The following is a 24457-nucleotide window of genomic DNA, read 5'->3' as shown; positions in this document are numbered from 1 at the left end:
ACAGTTTTAGAGAAGCAACTGGAATATTGCTTCAGATGAATGTGTGCCTTGCCATGGAAGAGTGTGTCCTCATGGTGCATCAGAAATAGTGCAGTGCCACTACCCACCAGGAGGAAATCATACTACTTTATCTCATGTATCTACTTAAATCAGCCTCTCTTTTTACTTAATACAAGTTAAGTTAGCTACTTTTGCTGCCTACAAGAAGTTTCCCTCATAACATTCTTGTTTCACCACACCGGTCATTAGACATTTTTTAGAGGCGTTTAAGTAAGTGTACCCACTCACCCACTCACCAGGAGACACCCCCTCCCCATGGAATCAGATAGTGTTGTTGTGAAATTAACAAGTCACCTTTTGAACCAATGCACAAATCGCACTTGCAATGTGTATTGTGGAAAGTAGCCTTTCTTGTAACATTTCTATTAGCTTCAAGGGTCAACGAAAGAGCAACACTATGCTCACAACATCCTTAAAAGGGTTTCCATACAAATAAGGCTGCCCCACCCTAAATTCTTGTTGAAGGTCATCTCAGATTTGAACAAGAGCTCTTCACATCCTGTATGTGGGTAGAGGCAGTAATCTAGACCCAACCTAAGGCAAGGGGAAATCGGAGCAACCTTTTGAAAACTTTGACTTAGTCTATACATGGTTCTCAGTCAGTGGCCCTCATTACAAGTCAGGCGGTGGACCATGGTGCTATTAGCACCATGGTCCATGCCGGTGGGCGGTAATTCCCCATTCACCATTTGCCCTTCCCCATTCCCATTTTTGCGCCATAGGACATAATGGGGATGGGGAAGGCGCTAATTACGGCACCGTAAATTACGGTGCCGTAATTAGCACCAAGGTCGCTTAGCGCCTTGGACTTTAACGCCTGCAAAAAGCAGGCGTTAAAGTGTGAATCAGGCGTTAAGGGTTAACGGCACCGACGGCACCGTTAAACCCTTAACGCCTGACTTGTAATGAGGGCCAGTGTCGGTCATTTCCCTTTGCTACCAGAGAGCCAATGCATCGCTCCCTGGTAACCAATGTTTCCTTGCTCTGGGCCTGCTGGGAGTCTCTGCGGCTGGCGCATGCTTCTTCCGCTCATTTGGGCCTCTCGAATAGCTGCATGGCGGACCCATATTGTCAGGAGATCTTCTCATAACTACACCCTACATCCGCCAACCCTCCACCCCGTCCCCGCCCCGCCAGGTCCGAGTCCACAAGCGGCCAAACAGCTTCTGCTGGTTTACCAAGATATCCTTGTGTTTCTGAAATGTGCAAGGCCGCACTCTGGAAAGCAATCCGCACATTTGAATTATACGAGTATATAGATTCGGCTGCTAGAAGCACAGGGCAGGATTTCCTTTTCAATTTTTCAGATAGAACTCAAATGGGGAAATAATCTCTTCCTAGTTCCGCCACCGCATCTTTGCTCAGATCAAGATGTGCTTGCTTTGCATTCAGTGGGAATGAGTATTAATGAAATGCCATGACCGAGAAAGACAAGGCATTTCCTCAATCTCCATCACTGGTATCTTTTATTGCTAAGTAACCCGTCTGCCTCCTGCGGAATCCAGGGCCAGTGACAAAGGTACTGTCCTACATTGGGCGATGCTTGTTTTTCTTTTTAGCCCAGAGAATATGCTCAGGCTTTCACTAGGGTGGAAGCTTAAACATAAATGAAAAGAGAGCTAGATAAGCGGCATTTATATAGTTTTAGTTCACATTTTGAACATGCAAAAAATATATATTTAAATTAAGTGTATTCAGTGTTTACGAGCTTAATGAGGTAACCCCTCATGGAGAACTAAGATTACAAGTAAGTAGCTTTTCTGTGTTTGCCCTTGAACAGTGCTTCTTGCCTAGTTTGCGTATCTTCACTAGTCACTTACAGCCTCCCCAGGAATGAGCCATTCACGCCATCAGCACAATATGGGTCGGGATTACTAGAGATTTCACGCTGTTCAATGGCCCTCCTATGACCCGTCCCCTGTCCTCCATTCTTCCTTCGGTTCGGGACTTGGCATTCCGTCGAAAAAGCGCTTTTTGTATCGCTACAAAACGTAATTGTCATTTCTTACTTTTTCTTACTTTTTCGGGCTCCTCCTCCCCATGCCCCGCCTTTGAGCCTCACCCTTCAGTCCTTTTCTCCAGATGCACAACACCAACACAATGATGTCTAGCATGGGTTGGAATTATCAGAGCTTTCATGATAGGCAAAGGCTTTGCATTGTGCTTATTTTCAGCACCAATACAATCTTACAAAATCATCTCTCTGGGGCCCTCACTCTCAAGGTGGGGTACACTTCCTGATACCCATGCTGTAGAAGCTCTGTTACAGGCTTGTGTCTTCATTCAGAGTGTTGCATTGATGTTAACTCACTGCACCACATTGATGGACTGTCATGGTCATGAACTATCTCATTTCCCAAGATGTCTTTAACATTGTGGACTGTCCTGTGAATGTGTGGTAAATGTGAAACACTCTATAAGTGATAACAAAGAAGTCTGCCTTTCTTGGAATGGCAACTGTACAACTTATCATGTTTGTTCTCTTTCCCCCAGTTTCAACCGCTGATGCGCTTACAGAAACAGCACCATTTTCTAAGTATACAGCGATCTCCCAAGAATACGCCAAGGGCGCGTTGCCTCAAGAGAACCCTAGTGCTGCACCTGACGATAACAAGAGAGTACGTTTCCGGCTGCTTGCTCCTCTTGTCGGCTGTGCTGTGGTCATCACGCTTTTCATCATCCATATTTTTTGCTGCTCATGCAATCGGGATTCAGTAAGATGAGAATCTACTCCCATCTCATTGTTAACAGGCCACTTACTTGTGGGTCCTACCGTAATGCAGCAGCCAGTGTCCTGGTGTGTGGGTCTTAGCTGGAAGCTATTGGTTCCGGGACACTCTTGTTACGCTGCTATGTCTATTGTTGGAATAATGTTAGAGATGCTAAGGTTTCTGAAGCATTTGTTTTTCTCTAGGGGCAAGGGTGTCAATGGTAAACGTTTAGGGGACATTACAGTCTTTTGTCAATTGCTGCTAGCCAGCCAAACTGGGGAACTTTATAATCTGAAGAACTCCTATTGAAATAAAGCAGATACCTTATTTTGGACAATTTTGAATCTTGGTTGCATGTCATTGGATACCGTTGGAGCGTCCTCGCTACCTTCCCCAGAGGTGACGGTCTTTCCTTTCACCTCAGAGGTATTTGATCCGCTGCCCGAATCCTACCATACGTAAGTTCCGCCTCCTCTTGAGGCTAAATCATCTACCAGTAAGAGCCATGCGTGGCACTCAGCGGCAGCTCTCAGCCGATGAATGACACTGTCGAATTTGTAAAAATAAGGCAATGCTGGAAACGCCCCAAAATATTCTAACAGCGCGTTCCTCCCCTGCGTTGTTATATGCAGATATGTTTGATCGGTACGTCCATCAGCCAACCTTCATAGCTACTATACACTTTTGGCATCTCTGTTTAAATTCCCCATTAGAATCCTTGCATATTGCTATGATTAAAGTATGGTCTGCTGCCGAATCCATATTGGACCCTCATCGCCCAAAGCATACCTGAGTGAAGTATCAACGCATAATGAGGAAATTCTGGGCTTAGCCCTTTTTGTACAGTGGGCACGGCATATCAGCATGCTGATCATTCACTGTATCCACTCTTTCATGATTACAATATGATCACTGTTATTGCCATATAAGATACTCTAAAGTATAAGGTATTCTAATGTACTCTAATGAACTTTGATGCCTCTTCAATGCTGGTAATATATGAGTTTAAGCTAACTAGACAAAGAAGATGTGATCATATATACATATATATATATATATATATATATATATATATATATATATATATTTCTGAGGCTTGTGGAATCTGCTTAGATCACATGCTGTGCATAGGCCGACATCTAGTGGAAGCTGCGGAGTATTACAGTTTGTTTTTCGAAACTCGAAAATGGGCGTCGACACAGGCGTGCCAGTAATACTATCCCTAGTGTGACGTCCACTGTACCCAAGATCCCTCACGCGTCTAGGATCCTCAGATTGTTTTTTTCCGCCATACTGGTCGGAAGCATCTTGCGGAGTTCCCTGGCCTTAGCCATACTTTTGCTAATTATTGAAGTAAAATTATTTATTGACATCCTTCCCCACCCCAACGTCGACCCTCGACACTCGACGACGGCTGGAGAAGACATCGACCGTCGGCTGCTGCACGACGGATCTGGGCCTCGGAAGGCCGCTGGCCTCGGCCCGGGCCTAGTAGGCCGCTGGCCTCGGCCCTGCAAGTAGGGAGAGTGGGGGGTGGTACATACTCTTCACTCTTGGTATATAGGTACACCTTATATATTTCCTACACTTACCAGCCCGCTGCCTCAAGGTGCGTATGGAGGGTACCCCTTTCCAATTCTGCCCCAAGTGCAACCGCAAATACCCTTGGGTCGACAGGCACGCCACGTGCAACCTCTGCTTGCCGAGGGACCACCCCGAAGTGAACTGCAGAGCGTGTAGTAGGTTTAAACCTAAAACACTTAAGGACCGTTCGACAAAGCGTTGGGCCCACCACGCCAGGCAGGCAGCCATGGCAGCGGAGGGCGCCTTCAGCGATGGCAGCGACGCCGTACTTTCGGACGGCGAGGGCATTACGGCGTCGAAAGACTGCCGAGCGCAGGTCCCCGACCTCGGAAGGTTGTCCGGCAGGGCGGCTATGGGGAAGACCCCCGGCGACGCAAGCGCTACACACCCTACACACACTAAGCACACTAAGTCCAACCGAACCTCGACGATGTCGACTTCTCGGAAAGAGGCACGGATAGAACGGTCCGACTCGGTGTCCTCTGGGCGCTCTCGATCGAGATCGCCTCATGACGCAAGGCAATCATCCACTCCTGCCAAGAGTGCCTCGCTCCCTAGATTAACGGAAGTTCGATCGTCGGAAGACGAAGACGACTTCCACCCCCAGGCCGCGCTCCAAGAGACCGAGAGCGCAGTTAACACCAGCGAGGCCCCACGCTCGAAACAAGATACCTCTCCCGACCCTCGGCGCCAGGCGTCGAAAGTCTCTGGGGCCTCCAAGGGGCAGGGAAAACATTTTTCCACGCACGGGGAGGGAGGGAAACAGCGGAAAGCTCAGCCTTCCACTCCTGTAAGACCATCCTTCCACCCCAAGCAGACAGATAAACATAAATCTACTGGGACATCAACATCCAGCAAGGGTACCCTTGATAAGTCCTCTAAGCTGCCTACTAAAGTCATACCCTGTTCCAAAGAATGGTCCAGTGAGGACATAGACAGGGTCATGTCAAGGATGTCTTCCTTAGCTGATTTTTATGACAAAAACCCAGAACATTTCCTTTCGTATGACCCTCAATGGGCCACACCCTCAGGCTCCTCTGATCCTATCCCCCTAAGTAAAAAGGCCCGGGTCGAAAGACCTGACCCCTTCGAGGTGCAGCCTTACTCTACTCCATACTCTACTCCACACCCCAGATACCAAGGAAAACCTTTCCCTGAAGGGGACCAGGAGTTTACAATTATGGAGGAACGAACCGGGTCTGAATACTATGCGGAGGATGAGGACCTGGAGGAGGTAGAAGATGAGCAGGAAATTTACAGAGTAGATTCCCCGGTAGAAAGCGAAGCCCCAGTTACCGACTCGCCAGTTGATAACCAACCCCTCCTTAATGAAGTTCTTGCTCGCGCAGCAGAACATTTTCACATCGACACACATGGTGTACAGGAGGAAAGGGACTTCGCAGAAGAGTTGGTGGGAGAGAGGAGGCCGGTCGCTCAGACCATCCCTATCCTTAAATCCATCCAATGTAGAATAGCTCCATCCCTGGTGAATCCTAACCTCACCAGAGCCGTCAACCCCAGAGTCGAAAAACTTTTTCGGGCAGCCCAATCTGACCCTCTTTATATAAGAGGTCATCTTAAACCAGACTCCCTAGTGGTTACCAACACTCGGAAGAGGGCTGGGACACCCTTATCGTCGTCAGAAGCTCCTCCCGACAAGGAGAGCAAAAGACTGTACGGGTTTGGCAGGAAGGTAGCCTCAACGTCCGCCTACCAAGCAAGGATTGCAAACTCCACCACCCTGTTGGCAAGTTACAACTGCCATCAATGGGAAGAGGTCCCGGCGCTCATAGCCTCTGCTCCTGAACCGTTAAAGGGCCAGTTGGCTCGGATCTCGGCAGAAGGGAGAGCCGTGTCTGGTTGCATATTAAAAGCAACTTTCGACGCTGCAGACAACGCAGGAAGATTGATAGCAGAAGGTACTGTTATCAAGAGACATGCGTGGTTACGGCAGTCGGGGTTCAAAACAGAAACACAGGCTTCATTAATAGACAAGCCAGTGGAACCAGATCTATTGTTTGGGAAAGCGGTCGAAGACGCACTTAAGAATGCCAAGGACGAGTACGAGACTCTCAAATCCCTTGGCCAGCTTACCAACAAACCCCCGAACCAGAGGGGGAACAGTAATTTTCGTCGCCCACGCGGCCAAAATTCACAAAGAGGCAACTATGCCCAAGGACAGGGTACACAATGGAACAACAACCAGCAGTCTACCCAAAGTTACAGCAAGGGTAACAAGAGAGGTCGTGGAAGAGGCAGAGGCAGCCCCAACAAGGGAGGCGGCACGCCTCCGCCAAAGCAGTGACGCTCAGTTCAGGGTCCCTTCTCACGCAACCCCAGTAGGGGGACGCATTTCCAACTTCACCCAGGCTTGGGAAGGGATCACCTCAGACAGATGGGTGCTGTCAACAGTGTCCACAGGATATTGTATAGAATTACTGCAGCGTCCCCGGAACCACCCTCCACGACAAAGAATACACTCCTTAGAACATCAGAAGATCCTTCTCGAGGAGATCGCCATTCTGCTAGAAAAGGACGCGATAGAACTCGTCCCAGGACACCAGGTAAACAAGGGTATCTATTCAATTTACTTCCTTGTGCCAAAGAAAGATTTAACAATGCGCCCAGTATTGGACTTACGGCCTGCCAACAAGTATGTCAAGCCCCAAAAGTTTCGTATGACTACACTACAAGAGGTAATCCCCCTCCTAAAAAAGGGGGATTACATGGCAACCTTGGATATGAAAGATGCTTATTTTCATATTTCAATGCTCCCAGCACACAGAAAATACTTGCGCTTCAAGGTAGACAGTCGCCACTACCAATTCAAGGTACTGCCCTTCGGGATAGCTTCAGCACCAAGGGTATTCACCAAGGTACTGGCGGTGGCAGCTGCACACCTACGCAGGGAGGCAATCCCAGTGTACCCTTATCTGGACGACTGGCTCATAACGGGGGAAACCCCAGGAATTTGCAGGTCAAACATTCAGAGGACTATCGACCTCCTCCACGAATTAGGCTTCTCCATCAACGAGAAGAAGTCAAGTCTGGTGCCAAGCACCTCAAAACAGTTCCTAGGAGCAATCCTAGATACTCAGAAGGGGTTGACCTTCCCTTCGGAAGAGAGAATCCGGAATATACTACTGCAAATTCCACATTATCAGTCAGGTCAACAAATAACGGTACGCAAAGCAATGCGGTTACTGGGCATGATGGCGTCATGCATTTACCTGGTCCCCCACGCGCGTCTGCGCATGCGTCCCATGCAGGAATGGTTGGCGAAACAGTGGTCTCAGGCAAGTGGTCAGTGGGACGATCTAGTGGTCGTTTCGCCAACACTAGTACAGAACTTACACTGGTGGACAAGAGAAAATCTCGCAAGGGGAAAACCCTTTTACGATCCCGAAGTACAGGGAGTGGTGACTACAGATGCATGCCTGACTGGGTGGGGAGCTCACCATCTCCACCACACAGCTCAGGGTCTCTGGTCTCACTCAGTAGCCAAGAACCACATCAACCTGCTAGAGCTTCTGGCAGTATTCCGAGCGCTTCGGGCGTTCGAGCCCCATCTGCTAAACTTGTCGGTACAGATCCGGACGGACAGCACGACAGCCATGTTCTATCTGAACAAACAAGGAGGGACTCGTTCGCCAAATCTGTCCAAGCTTGCCCAGAAAATCTGGATATGGGCACTCAGACGGAACATCTTCCTGTCATCACAACATGTTCCAGGGGAGCTCAATTCCCTAGCGGATGCCCTAAGCAGAGACTCCCTCCCAGAAGAACACGAATGGGTCCTTCACAGGGATATCGTAGAATATCTCTTCTCTCAGTGGGGTTTCCCCACTATAGACCTATTCGCCACAAGCGAAAACAAACAATGCCCAGGATTTGCATCCAGGTTCCCCCAGCCAGACTCCCAAGGGAACGCCCTGTGGATGAACTGGTCAGGGATGTTTGCGTACGCTTTTCCACCAACTCCTCTCATCAGGAAAGTGGTGTACAAGATGAACAAGGAATCGATGACGCTCATCCTAGTTGCTCCCATGTGGGCGAGACAACCATGGTTTCCACACCTACGCAGGATGGCGGTGTGCGAGCCCATCAAACTCCCAGCCTGGTACAACCTACTGTCCCAGCAACAAGGTCAAACAGTGCACCAAGAACCCAACTCAATGAACCTGGCAGCATGGCTCCTGAAGTCATAGAGTTTGGGCCTCTCAATTTACCACAGAGGTGTATGGACATCCTAAAAGAATCCAGGAAACCAAACACAAGGCACTGTTACTTTGACAAGTGGAAGAGATTCGTTATTTGGTGCCAGAATAAACAAATCAACCCAGTTGATTGCACTCCTTCCAACGTTGTAACGTACATGCTCCACCTGCTGGACGCAGGTTTGGTTTTTAACTCTCTGAAAGTACACCTGGCAGCCCTCTCGGCTTACACCACATCCCATAACAAAGTATCGTGGTGGAAAGTACCAGTAGTTAAAGCCTTCATGGAAGGAGTAAAGAGACTTCACCCTCCTATTTCGAACCCACCGCCAGGATGGGACCTCAACGTGGTGCTAGCTAAACTCATGGGCCCCCCTTTCGAACCCATGCATAAAAGTAGTCTCAAACACCTGACTTATAAAACGGCCTTCTTAGTAGCCATTACCTCTATAAGAAGGGTCAGTGAAATTCAGGCTCTGTCAGTGCAGGATCCTTTCTTTACTATCCACAAAGACAAACTGGTTTTACGCACACACCCGAGGTTCTCACCTAAATTTATATCTAAGTTCCATGTAAACCAGTCCATCGAGCTTCCGGCTTTCTTCCAGAACCCGCAAAGCTCAGCTGAGGTGAAACTACACACCCTTGATGTGCGTAGGGCGGTCCTCTACTATGTAAATAAAACCAGACCGCTAAGGAAAACAGATCAACTGTTTGTCTCCGTAGCTACAGGCAGAGAGGGGGATCGCGTCTCTAAAGGCGCTATCTCGAAGTGGATTATCAACTGTATACAGCTGTGTTACTCTCTTTCTGAAAAAACTTTGCCTTTTACGCCAAGGGCCCATTCTACTAGAGGCATTGGGGCCACTCTGGCTTTCATTGCAAATGTTCCCCTCGACACCATTTGCAAAGCAGCTACTTGGAGCTCTATTCACACTTTTACTCAGCATTACTGCATTGACACTCATTCCAAGACAGATACACAAGTGGGACAAGCGGTTCTAAGACACCTGTTTGCTCATGACCCTTCTCACATCCCACCTCCTTCTTCTGGTACTGCTCGCTAATCTATGCACAGCATGTGATCTAAGCAGATTCCACAAGCCTCAGAAGGGATACATTACTCACCGTAATCGTATTTCTGATGCTTGTATCTGCTTAGATTCACATGCGACCCTCCCTTCCTCCCCTCCGAGAGAAGGCGCATGATTGCTTGTAGTCTTACCTTTCTGTCTATCTGCTTGGATTATCTGTACTCACGCTACTCCTCATGCTTCCTCATGTCAGAAAAAATACAATCTGAGGATCCTAGACGCGTGAGGGATCTTGGGTACAGTGGACGTCACACTAGGGATAGTATTACTGGCACGCCTGTGTCGACGCCCATTTTCGAGTTTCGAAAAACAAACTGTAATACTCCGCAGCTTCCACTAGATGTCGGCCTATGCACAGCATGTGAATCTAAGCAGATACAAGCATCAGAAATACGATTACGGTGAGTAATGTATCCCATATATATATATATATATATATATATATATATATATATATATCTAAGCCAGCAATTGTGACAATCTAAAAGATGTGTATGATGTAATCCAACCTATGTAAACAGGTCCACTGTGATAAGAAATGGGCATTTTTACTAAGTCCTTTTATGTGGTGTTGATATACCATTTTTAGCCATTTGAAGATTGATGATGATGTTGATGAAAGTGTGAATCCTATTATGGAAGAGTATTTTAATTTTGAATTACGAATTTATTAATTCGAATACCAATTCGTTAATTTTACACTAGCTGCAATAAGTATGAATGATCAGTGATGACAATTTGCACACTTCTGATACGAAGTTTATTTATGTAAATTGTAAAGATGTAAAAGTGTTTAATGAACGATAAACAACTATATAAATAAATAAATAAATAAAGTCCGCAGTCAGTGTCCTGGTGTGTGGGTCTAAGGTGGAAGCTATTGGTTCCGGGACACTCTTGTTACGCTGCTATGTCTATTGTTGGAATAGTTTTAGAGATGCTTAGGTTTCTGAAGCATTTGTTTTTTTCTAGGGGGGGAAGGAGTGCGAGTGTCAATGGTAGATATTTAGGGGAAATTGCAGTCTTGTGTGCATTGCTGCTAGCCAGCCCCACTGGGGAACTTTATAATCTGAAGAACTCCTATTGAAATAAAGCAGATGTCTTATTTTTGACATTTCCAGCCAGCAGGCTGGGACCTTGGACTATTTTGAATCATGGTTGCATGCCATTGGATGCCATTAGACCGTCTTCGGTACCTTCCCCAGAAGTGACGGTATCCAGGGTATAATTGCCATCACCCGTCCCAAGCTCTACATTTCCTTTTTCCAACACCACACGTTAGTGGACTTCAGAACACGCCAGAGCTGTGGGGCATCATGCATGGTCACATCCTTGGACAATTTCTTTTGCTATTTAATTTTTTTTCTTCCAAAAAGAGTAAGTAGCTTTCAGGTTTCAATTGCTACAGCCATTGTCAGAGGACAATGTCCATCACTAATACCCATGATCCCTGTATGTGCTACCTGGTGTCCTGGCGTGTTAGCAAGGCCTGTGTGGTCTGTTGAGGCTTGACTTTGAAGGCTCGGTGTTCTAGGAATGCTGGCTCCTTATTTCTCAAGAGAGGGCTAGGAAGTCCAGCTTCCCACTGGAAGGCTGCATTGTTTCTTCAGAACCTGAGCAGGCTCACTCCCTGTACTAGCAAGGGTGGCACTCCTGCTGTAGCCCTTCCGCTGGTTCCAAGACGAGTCTTGAGAATAGGGGTACTTCAGGGAGGTCCTCCCCGTGTTCGAAGCACAAGGCTCTTGGATAAAAACAAAAAGAAGAAGCAAAAGACTGATGTTTCCAATAAGGACTCCCCAATGAGGTCAGTGGTTGCAGCTACTCCTGAGTCTCAGGCGCCAGTGGCCTCAGTGGGGCTGGGGAACTTGAAGGCCTCCCAGTGTGCGATTATAGCAATGCTTGTTGAGATACGTTGCCAGCTAACAGCATCTACGCTCACCATACCTTCTGTACAGCTTGTCCCTTTTTACCCAGTGCCCTAGAACTCTGTGGCGCCGGTAGAGTTGGGTGTGCAAAATGCAAGGACTAAGGAAAATACATCTTTGCTTGTGGACCTGTTTGACAGAGATTCCTCCACTGACTCTGTGAGGTCATGAGAGTCAAGCGTAGTGCCACATCGGACCGCATGGTGCTGCATGAAGTGCTGTGGAAGACACCTGAGGTGTCTTCGAGGCTATTGGGCTTCTAGGTAGAGGAGGTAGGCCTGTGCTGATGCAGTAAGGCATTTGTATTTGTATTTATTAAGTTTATATAGCGCTTTACGCCAAAGCGCTTTACATTGTAACAACAAGAATACATTAGAATAACATAAAAGCATAAAATTACAAAAACATAAAACAAACCATCAAAACCAGTATGTAGAACAATTTACCAAGGACGGAAAAGAGGCATAGAGCCGAGGGAAAATAAGAGGGAAATGGTAAGGGAAGTCAGGGTGGGGGAAGAAGAAGAGATTTCAGGAGGAGGGAAGGAGGAATGAGAGAGAATGGGGATGGTAGGAAGATGTAGAAAGGAGGGAAAGAATGTGGGATGTAGGAGGGAAGTAGGGAAAGTAAGGAGGAGTGTCAGGGCGGTGGGTGAAGAAGAAAAGATTTCAAGGAGGCGCGGAAGGAGGAGTAAGAGGAAATGGAATGGATAGAGAGAGGTAAAGAGTTCCAATGTAGGGGGGCAAGGAGCTGAAAGGATCGGAAATGAAAAAAGCTCAAGGGGATGGCGTAACCGTGAGTAAGAGATCAGCAGACCAGAGGGAGCGAGAAGGAGTGTAGAAAGAAAGGAGAGAGGAAAGGTAGTGGGGGCCAGATCATGAAGAGATTTGAAAAGTAAGACAGAGGAAGTTAAATTTAAGTTGGGAGGGAAAGGGAAGCCAGCCAAGCAAAGAAAGCGAAGAGGAGATGGAATCATGAGGAGCAAGATGCTGGGTAGAGAGGATGGCTATGGCATTGGTGACAGGGCTTGTGAGGATCTTCGGGCAGAAAAGCCTGATGATATGGAGGCGGATGTACTTAGGGGCCGGCAGGACCCAAGTAGTTTGGCTACCTCGCCTGAGCCTGTACTCAATGAGCAGGTGCATGTTATCCCAATGCGGAATTTGCCTCATTCTTGCCTCATTCTTGAGTCTAATGTTAAGTCTTTGGATATTCAAAAAATTACAGAAAAGGCTAAAGACAGCGCTGCAGAGCACCAGCTACCCAACACTTGCCTTTTGGTATATGCTTCAAAAATCCCTTGATGGCCCAGCGAGCAGACAAAGAAGATTCCTCCCTTTAATGGAAATGGAAATATTCTCAGATAATACAGGTCGGTGAGGGATGATCCCCCATCCCTGTTTTATCTCGCAGCAGCAAATTCTCTGGTGATGCATGCAGCCAATTCGAAGGAACGCCTGAACATGTTCCCTACCGTACCTCCTGATAGGTAGTCTAAGTGCATTGATGCAATGGCTAAGACGTTTGTTGCACCTTGGTTATTGGCATTGCAGTCTAGCAATGCTGCCATGACGCAAGGTACATAGCAGTATGCCCTGAGGCAGGATGTTGAAAGGCCTGTTGATCCCCTGCTGGCAAAGAGTCACATGGATCCGATGGAAGTGTTGGCTGACGACTTTGAAGACTCCAAAAGTATTATTCAGGCGGGCTTGGACCGAGTAGATTCTCTGGCAAGAGAAATTGCGATGTCAGCTAGTTTTAGGTGCCATGGATGGTTACATCTGTCAAGCTTTTCAGTTGATGTGAAGGTACACAATGCAGATATGCCTTTTCAGTGAGACAAGCTCTTTAGCGTCAAGGTGGATCACACAGTGGAGAAATTTAAGGACTCAAGGCGGTTGGCTCGGTCTTTGAGTTTATCGGTCATTTTGAAGCCGTTCTTCGTGTCCCACTATTAGAGGATCATTCCCGCCATGCCAAAGAAGCAATGTTTTGGCAGGTCTATTGGCTCTGATGAGTAGCCAATCCCTAGGAAGCCTATGAGAGTGAGCGCCCAGAAGAAAGAGGCCAGCCAGCCCGGCGCATCTCAAGGGTTCGCAGGAATGCTGCTCTGATGTGTCCTCATTTCACCTACCATTCTAGAGGCCAGTCTCTGAGACTTCTTCCAGGGGCAGGGAGCTGTCACCTGGATCACTGGTCCTGCAGATTGTAGAACATAGTCACAACCTCTACTTCCTTGACTTTTCCCCCAGACTGCCCTACGGCAGAACTTTTGCCAGGCAGAGCTGATCCTGGAAGTGGAACAGAAGTTCCAGAAAAGACCAACACAAAGGGTGCCCTACAAAGGAAACTATAATATGTTGTCATCACAATAAGGGAGTTGAGGCCTATTAAATACATTCAGGGCCTTCAAAAGTGCATGAAAAACAATGTTAAAATGGTGACGTTGTCCCAGATTTTGGGTGTGCGCTGCAAAAGTGACCGAATGATGACCTTGGACTGCCAGGACATGTATTTTCATGTTCCTATCTTCCCAGCAAACAGGAAGTTCCTGTGGTTTGTAGCTTCATGCCAACACTAGCATTGCAGGGTGTTCCACTTTGGCCTGACATCAGCCTCGAGGATCTCCATCAAGATGATGGCTGTCATGGCATCCATCTGTGGTTACCAGATGTGGAAGTATTCCCCGACCTCATCAATTGTTTGGCGAAATTGTCCAGTCGAGTGGGGAATACTGTCTGTGCTTCAGAGGACCATGCTCCTCAAGAAATTGAATCTGATTCCGCTGATGAAGGTTGCAATTTATAGTGGTAGTGCTGAACACAATGCTGATTAGCTTTGGTGTTTTTCAGGAATCTGGGCCTCAAAATCACATGCATTTTTCTTATTCCTTTTGCAAGACTTTGCAGGAGGAAGCATGTAGGAGCTCATATTCAGTTGGAATTAGCTGGCTGGGTGCCTGGAGGACAAACTACTGGTGTGCATCAGTTTGTTGCAGTGCTTGAGCTGGTGCCACAGGGTGGAGAGATTCATGGAGGGTGGGTCCTTAGATGTCCCAATCTTTCAAGAGCAGGCCATTACAGATGGTTCTATGACAGGCTGGGGAACCCACCTCAATGACCTTGGTATTCGAGAGGGATGGTCGGAGAGAAGCAAGGCTACATATCAATCTTTTTTTGGGAAGGGTGATTTGCCTGTCCTTGCATGCATTCCAGTTGCAGCTGCTGCGCAAGAAGGTTATTGATTTGAAAAAGAACACAGCTGTCATGCTGTGCACGGAGGCGCATGGCCTATGGATAAGGTGAATTCTCATATCGGAGCATCTCGATCACGGAGAGCAATATAAGGGTGGATATTCTCAGCTGGAGGCAGTCATTGTTGCACAAGTAGTCTTCGCTAGTCAATGGTGGATCACATCTTAATGGATTGCCCCACAACTGGATTGCTTCCTGACCCATGTCAAAAGAAATACCCTCCATTTTGCCCCAGACAATTGCCCATAAAGGAGCATTGGATGATGCTCTGCTGATTCCAAGGAGGCATATGCTTTCCTTCCAATACCCCTGCTGCAGATGGTACTGAGGAGGAAGAAGTATTACATAGGTACAATGATTTTGGTGGCCCTGAAGTGGCACAGTGGGTGTGGTACAAGTATTTACACAGGCTTTAAGTGTGCTGGGGCTAGCCGGGGCCAGGTCCCAGTAGTCTCCAGAAAGGGCTCCCAAGCCGAGGCCCAGCCGGGGCCAACCCCCAACTAGCCCCAGCCACGCTGACACCTCAGGCAACCTGTGTAGCAGCTGCAGTTACACGAGCTGCCTGCAGGTGTCAGCACTTTGGACTAGAAAGGAAAAGTCATTGGGCCTCATTATGACCCTGGCGGTAAGTGGCAAACGATGCCGGTAAAGGATTACCGGCATCGTTTACCGCTCCGGCCGATTATAACTTGACAATGCGCTATTAACGGCACCGTAATTAATGGTGCCACTAAAAGCACCAAGGGCGCGGGCACGCAACCTCCCATGCCGTAAATATCGGCATGGCACAAAGTGGGGAACATCACGAGTCGGGCGGACATGCAATTAACGCCATTGTGAAGGGTGTAAAGTACCTTACCGCCATGGTGCTAATACCGCCATCGCGGACCAACCTTAAACGGCCATGTGCAGTGTTGCCAACTTCCACAGGTGCACACAATCAGCACAGGTGGAGGCTATACAGACTGGGCAAGCACAAAAGGAGCACACCCCACCCCTTCCCACACCCAGTCACACTCCACAATGATCCCAGTACTACTAGCAATGCTGGGGCTGGAGGACCTGATTGCTGTGGAAGGGCTACAACAACAACAACAGGCAGCACAGAGGAGACGCAGGAGGAGAAGGAAGGCAAGGCCGGGCCAGCGTGCCCTACCAGCACAGCCAGTGGCACCACGCAGGCAGCCCCCAATCCCACGCATCAGAGCCAGTCCATTCAAGCTAACCGCTGACCAGATCCACACCCTGTACCGTCTGGACCGGGACACCATCACCACCATTGGGGATATGATACATGACGACATTGTCAGCCTGAATGAAACACGCACGGCCTTCCCACCCATACTGAAGGTAGTTGCTGTGCTCCACTTCCTGGCCACAGGCACCTACCAGCACATAGTGGGGCACTTGCATGGCATTTCACAACCATTATTGTCACGTACGCTGAACCAAGTGCTTGATGCCCTCCTCAAGCATACAGATGACCACATTTCCTTACCACGGTCTGCCCAGGAGATCTCAGACACCAAAGTAGGTTCCCATTTGCTGGCTGGCATACCTAGATGCATTGGCGCCATCGACTGCACCCATGTGGAATTGGTGGTCCCACATGCCATGGAGGTAGCGTACAGCAACCGTAAGCTATACCACTCAATCAATATGCAAATGGTATGTGATTCAAACAGGATCAGCACACATTGTTGTGCCCGATTCCCCGGATCTATCCATGATTCAATGATCCAGCGGACCTCCACGGTACCACGCTACATGGAGCAACATGCAGGGCAGAGATCCTGGCTTCTCTGTGAGTCGCATGTCATGCCCATGGAAATGTGATGTGGGTAGGTGATTGACGTATACATGCATACTTCGCCTGGCTGCGAGTGCCAGAGGCAATGGAGCATGCTCATGCCCCAAAGCAGCCCAGACTGGACCTGACACATGACCACATAATGCAAGATGTAAGCAGCCCTACCATGTAAATGAAGCAGTGTCACAACCATTCCACAGCCATCTGCATGTGCACTGTACCAAATCAGATTGCATCCCCCTCATCAAAATGCAGCTACAAGCAATGACTATGACCAATAGACAGCACCAAACACCATCAACTGAAAGGACAGTCCCCCATTACTGTGTACAAAGGAGTCACATGAGGGTCATAAACATCAATACACCACTACACTGACACAGAGGCCCAACTGAATTGAATGACACCTTTCGTTGTGCGTAGTGAGATCATCATGAGGCTGACGTCAACGGTGCCAGGATGAAAGTATACAAATCGGCGGACATCTGCAACATCACAGAAACAACCACTGCGGATTAACACAGTGCATGGGCACTCACAAGGAACTTGAACCCCCTGCGCCCACTAATAGATGGCATGCAAACCAGTCCATAAGAGAAATACACACATAGCAGTCACATTGTGTGTCTCCATCCATGCATGGAAATGGGCTTGAAAATAAGAAATACATGCATGCCATGTTGTCACTCAATGAGGTCAAATATGATGTGGTAACTTACACATACATCGTTGGCTCCATGCAGATGATGCAGGCTATCTCTTGAAGAGGTGGCTCTTGTGGGGCACTCCTGTACGGGCATCAGGAGGTGGGCAAGATCGTCATGGCATGTGTCATGCTACACAATATGTGCATCAGACGGAATGTGCCCCTGCCCCCTGATGCTGAACTGCAATCACCTGACAATGAGGATGAGGAGGTTGGGGATGGGGCAGCAACTCAGGGACGTAACGATGCACAGGAGGGACATGCCATGCGTCAGACTCTGATCAACCAATGTTTCTAGCAGACATGGATGGGGGGGGGTTACATGGAGATGGCACTCGGGGCACAGGGTGTGTCCGGGACATGGACACTGTAGACTGTTATCCAAATAAGCACATGTCCACACATGTGAGTTCTGATTAACCAAAAAGTGTATTGAATAAGCAAAACTAAGTGAACAGGCCTTCCATCCCACACACACACTCCCCCCTCCCCCCTCAACTCCCCCACACACCCACTCCCCCCTCCCCCCTCAACTCCCCCACACATCCACTCTCCCCTCCCCCCTCTCCCTTCCCCTCTCAACTCCCCAACACACCCACTCCCCCCTCCCCCCTCAACTCCCCAACACACCCTCTCCCCCCTCCCCCCTCTACTCCCCAACACACCCACTCCCCCCTCTTCTCCCCAACACATGGTGTGCAGTACTGTGCACAAGTGGACCATGTGGCACCAGTACACAAGGCTGTGCCTACTGGCATCCCCCTCTTCCAGCACCAGGTGCACCCCTGTCTGATCGCCGCAGGTTCCTGCTAGACCTGTGCACGGGGCTGGTCCTGGTGGAACTGGCAGCCGAGGATGTACTTCGGTTGCTCGGATGGACGCATGTCCCGCATTGCTTGCACCATCTTGGACAATACATGCCGCACAGCGGCCAGTTCTGCGCATATGTCCATTGAGCTGGACTCAATTGCTGACCTCAGGGAAGCAGCACATTCCCACATGTCCTCCCTTGCACTACCACATTCTGTAATGTGCTCTGTCAAGACGCCAGTGAGCTCCCTGCTGGCGCCTTATAATGTCCTGCATCTCCTCTTGGGTGTTTGGGGCTGGGGTGGATGGTTGAGGGGTGGCCAAACTACAGTGTTCCTCCTGCACAGGTGTGGTTGGGCTGGGAGTTGCCGGCCACGAGTTTGCCGGAGATAGCTCGTGCATGCTGGAGTCGAGCAGGCTGCATGGGGACAGGTGGGGGGAATGCAGAGGGCCAGTGGGGGGAGTATCAACATACAGCACATCCTCTTCCTCGTCATCCGAGATTGCTGCTGTGGCAGCTGTTTTCCCAATGGTGCTGCTTGCAGCCGATGCAGTTCCTTCGGCCGCCGACACTTGGCTGATGTTGGCTGTTGTTGGTGCCAAAGTTGTTGACGTGGAGATTTGAGACACCTACCTGCATCGGCTGATGACGGGGCTCCTCTCTCCATGTCCCCAACTCCCTCTATGGACTCTGTGCCTATGGTGGAGGCACATATCTCCTCCCATGGCTGGAGTTTTAGGGACGACTCAGCACCTCCACCTGTCGCCATCCCAAGATTCCAGTTTGCCGCCAGTATGCTCCTCACGCGGAGATGTAGGTCGTCCCATCGCTTGCAGCATTGTTTTGGGGTGCGGGGTGTTGTGCCGACAGCACTGACCCTCTGAGCGACCATTGCCCAAATCTGCTTTTTCAGCAGCAGTGCCGGTTGCATCATCTCTGTTGCAAACACGACATCTGCATGCTCCTGAAGGGTTCCAGCCAACATCGTCAGCTCCTCTCTTGAGAAGCGCTCCTGGCACAGCCAATCTCCACGTTTCTTCACAACTTTTGGCATCTTGATATCAGACAGGTGGTGGTTGAGGTGTGTGGGAGTTCTGGGGGTCAGATGTCTCCTGGTTGTGGTGGATGGCAATGGATTGTGTTTTTAAAGATGGCCGCCGTGCTCTTTCCCGTTCCTGTGCGATGACGCTACTTCCGGATCCGCTTATTTATGGTCATCGCTAATAGCGGTTCCCGCTATTTGCGGTTACCGCTATTAGCGGTGACCGCTAATGCCGATAGCTAGGATGCCAGAGGTGCTATTTGCACTGCATACGATGCCGGTAAGTGGGATTTTTCGGGCTTTAGCGGCATGGCAGTGATTTCATTACCGGCATGGCGGAAAGCTCGTGCCCGCGAACTCGTAATGGGCCACTTTTAGCGGTCTATTGCTAGCAGGGACATGGTAATTGCGCCATGACGGTAATGACCGATACTTACCGCCAGGGTCATAATGAGGGCCATTGCCTTAAGTACTGACCGTGCAGTGTGGGCTGACTGATGTCTCTGTACTCTTAAACAGGAGGAGGTCTTGAATGCCCAGCTCTCCTTTTGTTTCAGAGTAAATAGTCATCACCCAGCAAGAAGACCTTTTACTTCATGCTCGGTGATGACTATTTACTCGGAAACAATAGGACAGCTGGGCAGTCCAGCCCTCCTCGTGTTTAAGAGTACAGGCACATCAGCAGCAGGCAGACTTGTCATTCAAATAGCCCGAGGTTAAAGCGTTGCATACCATGAAGCTCCTTGAATGAGAGGACTGCCTGCTGCGTGCGAGCTGGAGCACACTGGTGTCACACCTTTAGTGTGCCCCCAGCCGCTTCTTTTGTATAAAAGGAGGGGCTGGGCGCTTCAAAGGTAATACTGCCAGTTCGCCCCAGCTCTACTTCTTTTACCAGGCCCCCCTCTTCGGCGAGTGGGGGGCTCTGGTTATTGGGCATACACCCATACATAGGCCACACCCCCTAACAAGAGCCCCCCCACCTCGATTTCTAATCCCACTTAAAGCACTGGATGTACACAACCTCGGCAGCAGTGATTGTTGGATGAGCCCTGTTTTCCTGAGTCTACTGACCCGGGAAGCAGGCAGGGTTTTTCATCCAAGCTCACACAGTCTTCAGATTCACCCTTGGCACCTTAGACTCCAGAGGCATGACTTGTTGGATGAGGTGCTGGAACACATGGTGGGAATCAGGCGGCAGCGCACGAGGAAGCTTTGCTCTTGCAGGTGGCTGCGTTTCTGCGAGTGGTGCTATTAACAGCGGATTGACCCCTGCTCGGCTTCCGTGGCTAGACCGTCCCTAGTGAAGAAATAGTTGCAGGTATACACCGTGGGCGCATACCTGGCGGCATTAGTGGTCTTTATACAGATCAGGCGCAGCGCTATTTCTTCTAGATGCCTATTGCAGTCCAGTCCCTAAACATTTGGGGAATTCTGTTATGTGTTTTTTTAAAATGCATAGCGCCTGGCAGAAAATAGCTCCTAGGAAAGTGTGATCCGATGATAGGCTCTAATTTTCTGTAACTGCATAATACACTATTAATTTACATTAACATTATACAAAGAGTCGTACTTTCAATACACTGTGATGAAGTGAGGTAGACACCAGAGTAAAACACTTCAAGGGCCTGATTCATGGAAGTGTGTTAAAATCTCACAATCCCATAGGAAAACGTTCCATGAATCAGGCCCTAAATGTTTATATCTAGAAATATCTAGCATTTAAAAATAGCTCATGGTGGAACGCAGAGGTGCTTCATTGCAATTATAGTGTTCAGAGAAATGTTTTGTGCGAAATGGAACATTATAGCAAGTTTGCTGTTATGATTGCTAGTTTTCTGCAAGGACATGGCAAAAATCCAAAAGAGGAAGGAACCCAACCAAAGACTTATTCTGAATGCAAATTAATAAATTCCAGTTACTGTTGTATGCATGCTGACCATCGCTGTATGCCATAATGCAAATAGTTATTGTGACATTAGCAGCGCATTTGCTGCACCTATTCAAAAAACATGTTATTGGAACTGCAAATAGGTGAAACAGTTGTGCCTTTGATGGCAGAACAATGAATCGTGGCACACTTTTAGACTAGACCCTAATGCACATTTTGGCTATGAGGACATCTCAGATTTATCCTGCAACAAAGTTGGCAGCACTTTTTAAGAAATGGGGACTAGTTATAATTTTGGTATCTTAAGTTGTGTTAAATGATTCATTGTGCAATCATTTACTTGTAGTCATGCGATGCCTATTGTACACTTAAGAAGTAAAAATGAAGCCTCTGCCTATCCAGTTCCCACCTGACACTCTCCCCTAGTCTTCTTGAGCTAGAAACCTCAGCGTCATCTATGACACTTCTCACACCTTCACTATTTTCATCTCCAAAACTGGAACAGCAGCTCACCTCAACTTCCTTAATATTAGGAAAAGCAGGCACCTCTTTCCTTTCAAAACCGCCAAGCATCTCTTAACCACTCTTGTCTTCTCTAAACTGGACTACTGTGCCAGTATCCTCTTTGGTCTCCCCAACTATGCTTTCTATCCTCTCAACAAGATCATTAACTTTGCTAAAAGGACTCTCTTTGAACTCCCTCATTCACACCTTCTTCCTCTTACCGTCACCAGACTGGATGGCCGATGAGGCGAAAGAGCTCCAGATTTAATTGCCTTCTGGTTCACAAATCTATCCATGGTAAGGCACCACTGTATCTATCATTCTCAATCTAACTCTAGAAACCTTCTCATAATCTGTGCTCCGCCTCCTCTACTACCCTTGTGGCTCCTCCCTCCCCCCCCGTGCTTTCTCTCGCTTCCGCTGATTCTCTCTTCTTGCTCCCCTTCACCCGGACATCCAAGAAACAGTCCACACTGATTTGTTCAAAACCAAACTAAAAGCCTACCTACTCGTCTATGAGTTACCCTCTTAACGTACCTCTCACCTTCCTGTTAGCTAAAATGTTTCCCTTGCTTGTAACCTGCCTCTGCCTCTCACTTCCTCTGCCTCAATTCTAGCACTTCACCCATCATGGTCATGTCCCGAGCACAGCTGACCATACCACCTATCTGCACTTAAAAAAGGCCAATGTTGGTTGTATGTATGTCCACTTATGCATTGTCCTCGGTCACTGTTCAATTTACTCCCCTCTACAACCTGGTCAGAATGTCCCTCAAACACCCCCCATTGTAAGAAGCTCACTGTGTCCCGTCAAATCTGATTTCTTAGCTATTGTACATTCTATGTGATCAAAAGAGCACTGTTCCTCCTGTATATGACTAAATAAATAACTAAATAAATTAATACCTTGATTGAGAACATACTCCAAATTACTACTGATGCCCAGACTGTCAGTAAAGATACAATTCCCCTCCTGCTTTTTGCAGATGGCGTTATACTTCTCTCCATGCCCTTTGTTGGTTTAAAAACACCATTTACTGTCTTCCATCAGTTCTGTCAGACAAATGGATTAGAAATCAATTTTGATAAGGTAATATCAATGATTTTTCCCCTTCCTCAACAAAAAAGGGCCCAAGAGATATATATCCATATATATACAGATATATCATGTGAACAAGAGCGTTCTCCTCGTGCCGCTTAGCCTACAAATAGCGGGTGTTACATGGGGAGTGGTGGGAGAACTTCTATGACTCAATGTAAGCAAACACTGTGCCCGTCTAACAATGCTCAAATTCAAACAGTTATTCGAGGTAAAACAAAATTCCCCAAGCACTCGTTCTTATTGTGCAAAATAAGCAATGTATTCATGGTATGTTACCCAAAAGTGCAAAAGCAACGGACTTACAAAAAAAGTATGAGTTTCAAAGATGCAGCTTCTACCATGTGTTCCATCCCTCTGCAGGGACTTTGTCAGGTTAGTTCACAGATTTGAATTGCGAGCTGTCTTTTATTTCTAGTAAAGACTTTGATTTTAGTATTCCGATCATATGACCTCCCTTGACACTAGAAGTTGACCACCATGGCAGCCATCTTCGAATGAACAATTCCAAACATGATTACACAGTGAATAACATGAGATGGAAATGAGCATGCAACTGCCATGTATTTGTATTTGACGCAAGCCGAAGCCTTTACTGTAGTCCTTCACTTTACAATCATGCGTGAATTAATAATGTAACCCTTAATTTGCTTTCTATCATTAGATATAATTATGCAATCATTTTGGCTGGTGAGTCTTCTAAGAAACACCCAAAATGGCGTTCCATGCAAAACGTTTTGTTAAATGTAATAGTTGTAAAATGTGTAAACTTGCTGAATCGTAGACCATGAATACCTATAAAGTAGAAACCAAAACCAAAAAATTGTACATTCATTTTCACATCAATTGTTTGAACAGATTTGTGGTGTATGCAATTGTGTGTCCTTGTAGTAAAATGTATATTGGTTCTACCATTTGCCCGTTGAACATTAGGATACTGCAACATTTCAGAGCCATTACAAATATTGACAACCATTACCCTTTAGCTGTTAATGTTGATGAATTTCATGAAAGTGATCCTTCATTGTTGAGATCTTTTGCATTATCGCATGTACCAGACCATACCAGAAAAGGTAACAGAGAGAGGAAACTGAGAAAGTTGGAATCCAAATTTATTATACAGCTGAATACGATGAAACCAAAAGGACATAATTCAGATGAAGAGTTAGCAGTGCATCTTTTGAACTGAGACATTCATTTCTTAAAAGGTGAATTGTGTTTCTCTGATATTTCTCTGAACTTTTCATTGAAACATGACTATGTGATAACCTTGACAACTATCGAGTTTTGCCCACTTGGGCTTAATCCATATTGTTATTAATGGTTTGTTTAATCAAATCAATGTTGCACTGGCACTTTATTTTAGAGTAAGGCTACTCATGAGATATTTGATTATAATGCTTCTTTTATGCATTTGCACTTTAATGTGGGTAATGTGACATCAGATGGATGCTGCTGTATGTATAGATGTGGATTTCATTTTTTATGACACATTGGCACGTTGCTGCTGTGAACATTGTAAATATCATTTTTATGCATGGACACTTTTTTGCGAATTGTTTTTTAATATATGCAATTGTGTGCAAAAGTTTTAATATTTTAAAGATTGACTAATGCATTATTTTTTTAAGGATTGTTGATAATCATTTTGCAAGTAATTCTGTTCAACACCATTATAGGGTTGAGGGAGTTTCTTAGAAAACTCACGAGCCAAAGTTATTGCATAATTATATGTAATGATATAAAGCAAAT

General features: G+C 47.3%; 1 protein-coding gene across 7 annotated transcripts in view; it reads left to right on the top strand.

Annotated features, from left to right (window-relative positions):
• The window catches only part of FLT3LG (fms related receptor tyrosine kinase 3 ligand), a 619298-nt gene that overhangs the window by 555394 nt on the left and 39447 nt on the right, over nt 1-24457 (top strand). For 4 of the 7 annotated variants that reach the window (XM_069606286.1, XM_069606294.1, XM_069606310.1 and 1 more), the window contains one exon: nt 2554-2774. The exons of 1 other annotated variant lie outside the window; for it this stretch is intronic. In XM_069606286.1, the coding sequence (XP_069462387.1) occupies nt 2554-2774 (221 nt within the window). Of the gene's footprint in view, nt 1-2553; nt 3116-24457 lie in introns of those variants that run through there. 2 more of the 7 variants (XM_069606316.1, XM_069606302.1) reach the window with 2 other exon arrangements.

The sequence above is a fragment of the Ambystoma mexicanum genome, chromosome 1p, assembly GCF_040938575.1.
Source record: "Ambystoma mexicanum isolate Mex_15411 chromosome 1p, UKY_AmexF1_1, whole genome shotgun sequence".
Lineage (NCBI taxonomy): Eukaryota > Metazoa > Chordata > Amphibia > Caudata > Ambystomatidae > Ambystoma > Ambystoma mexicanum.
The sequence above is the reverse complement of the archived record's forward strand: the minus strand, read 5'-3'. Positions and strand labels throughout refer to the sequence as shown.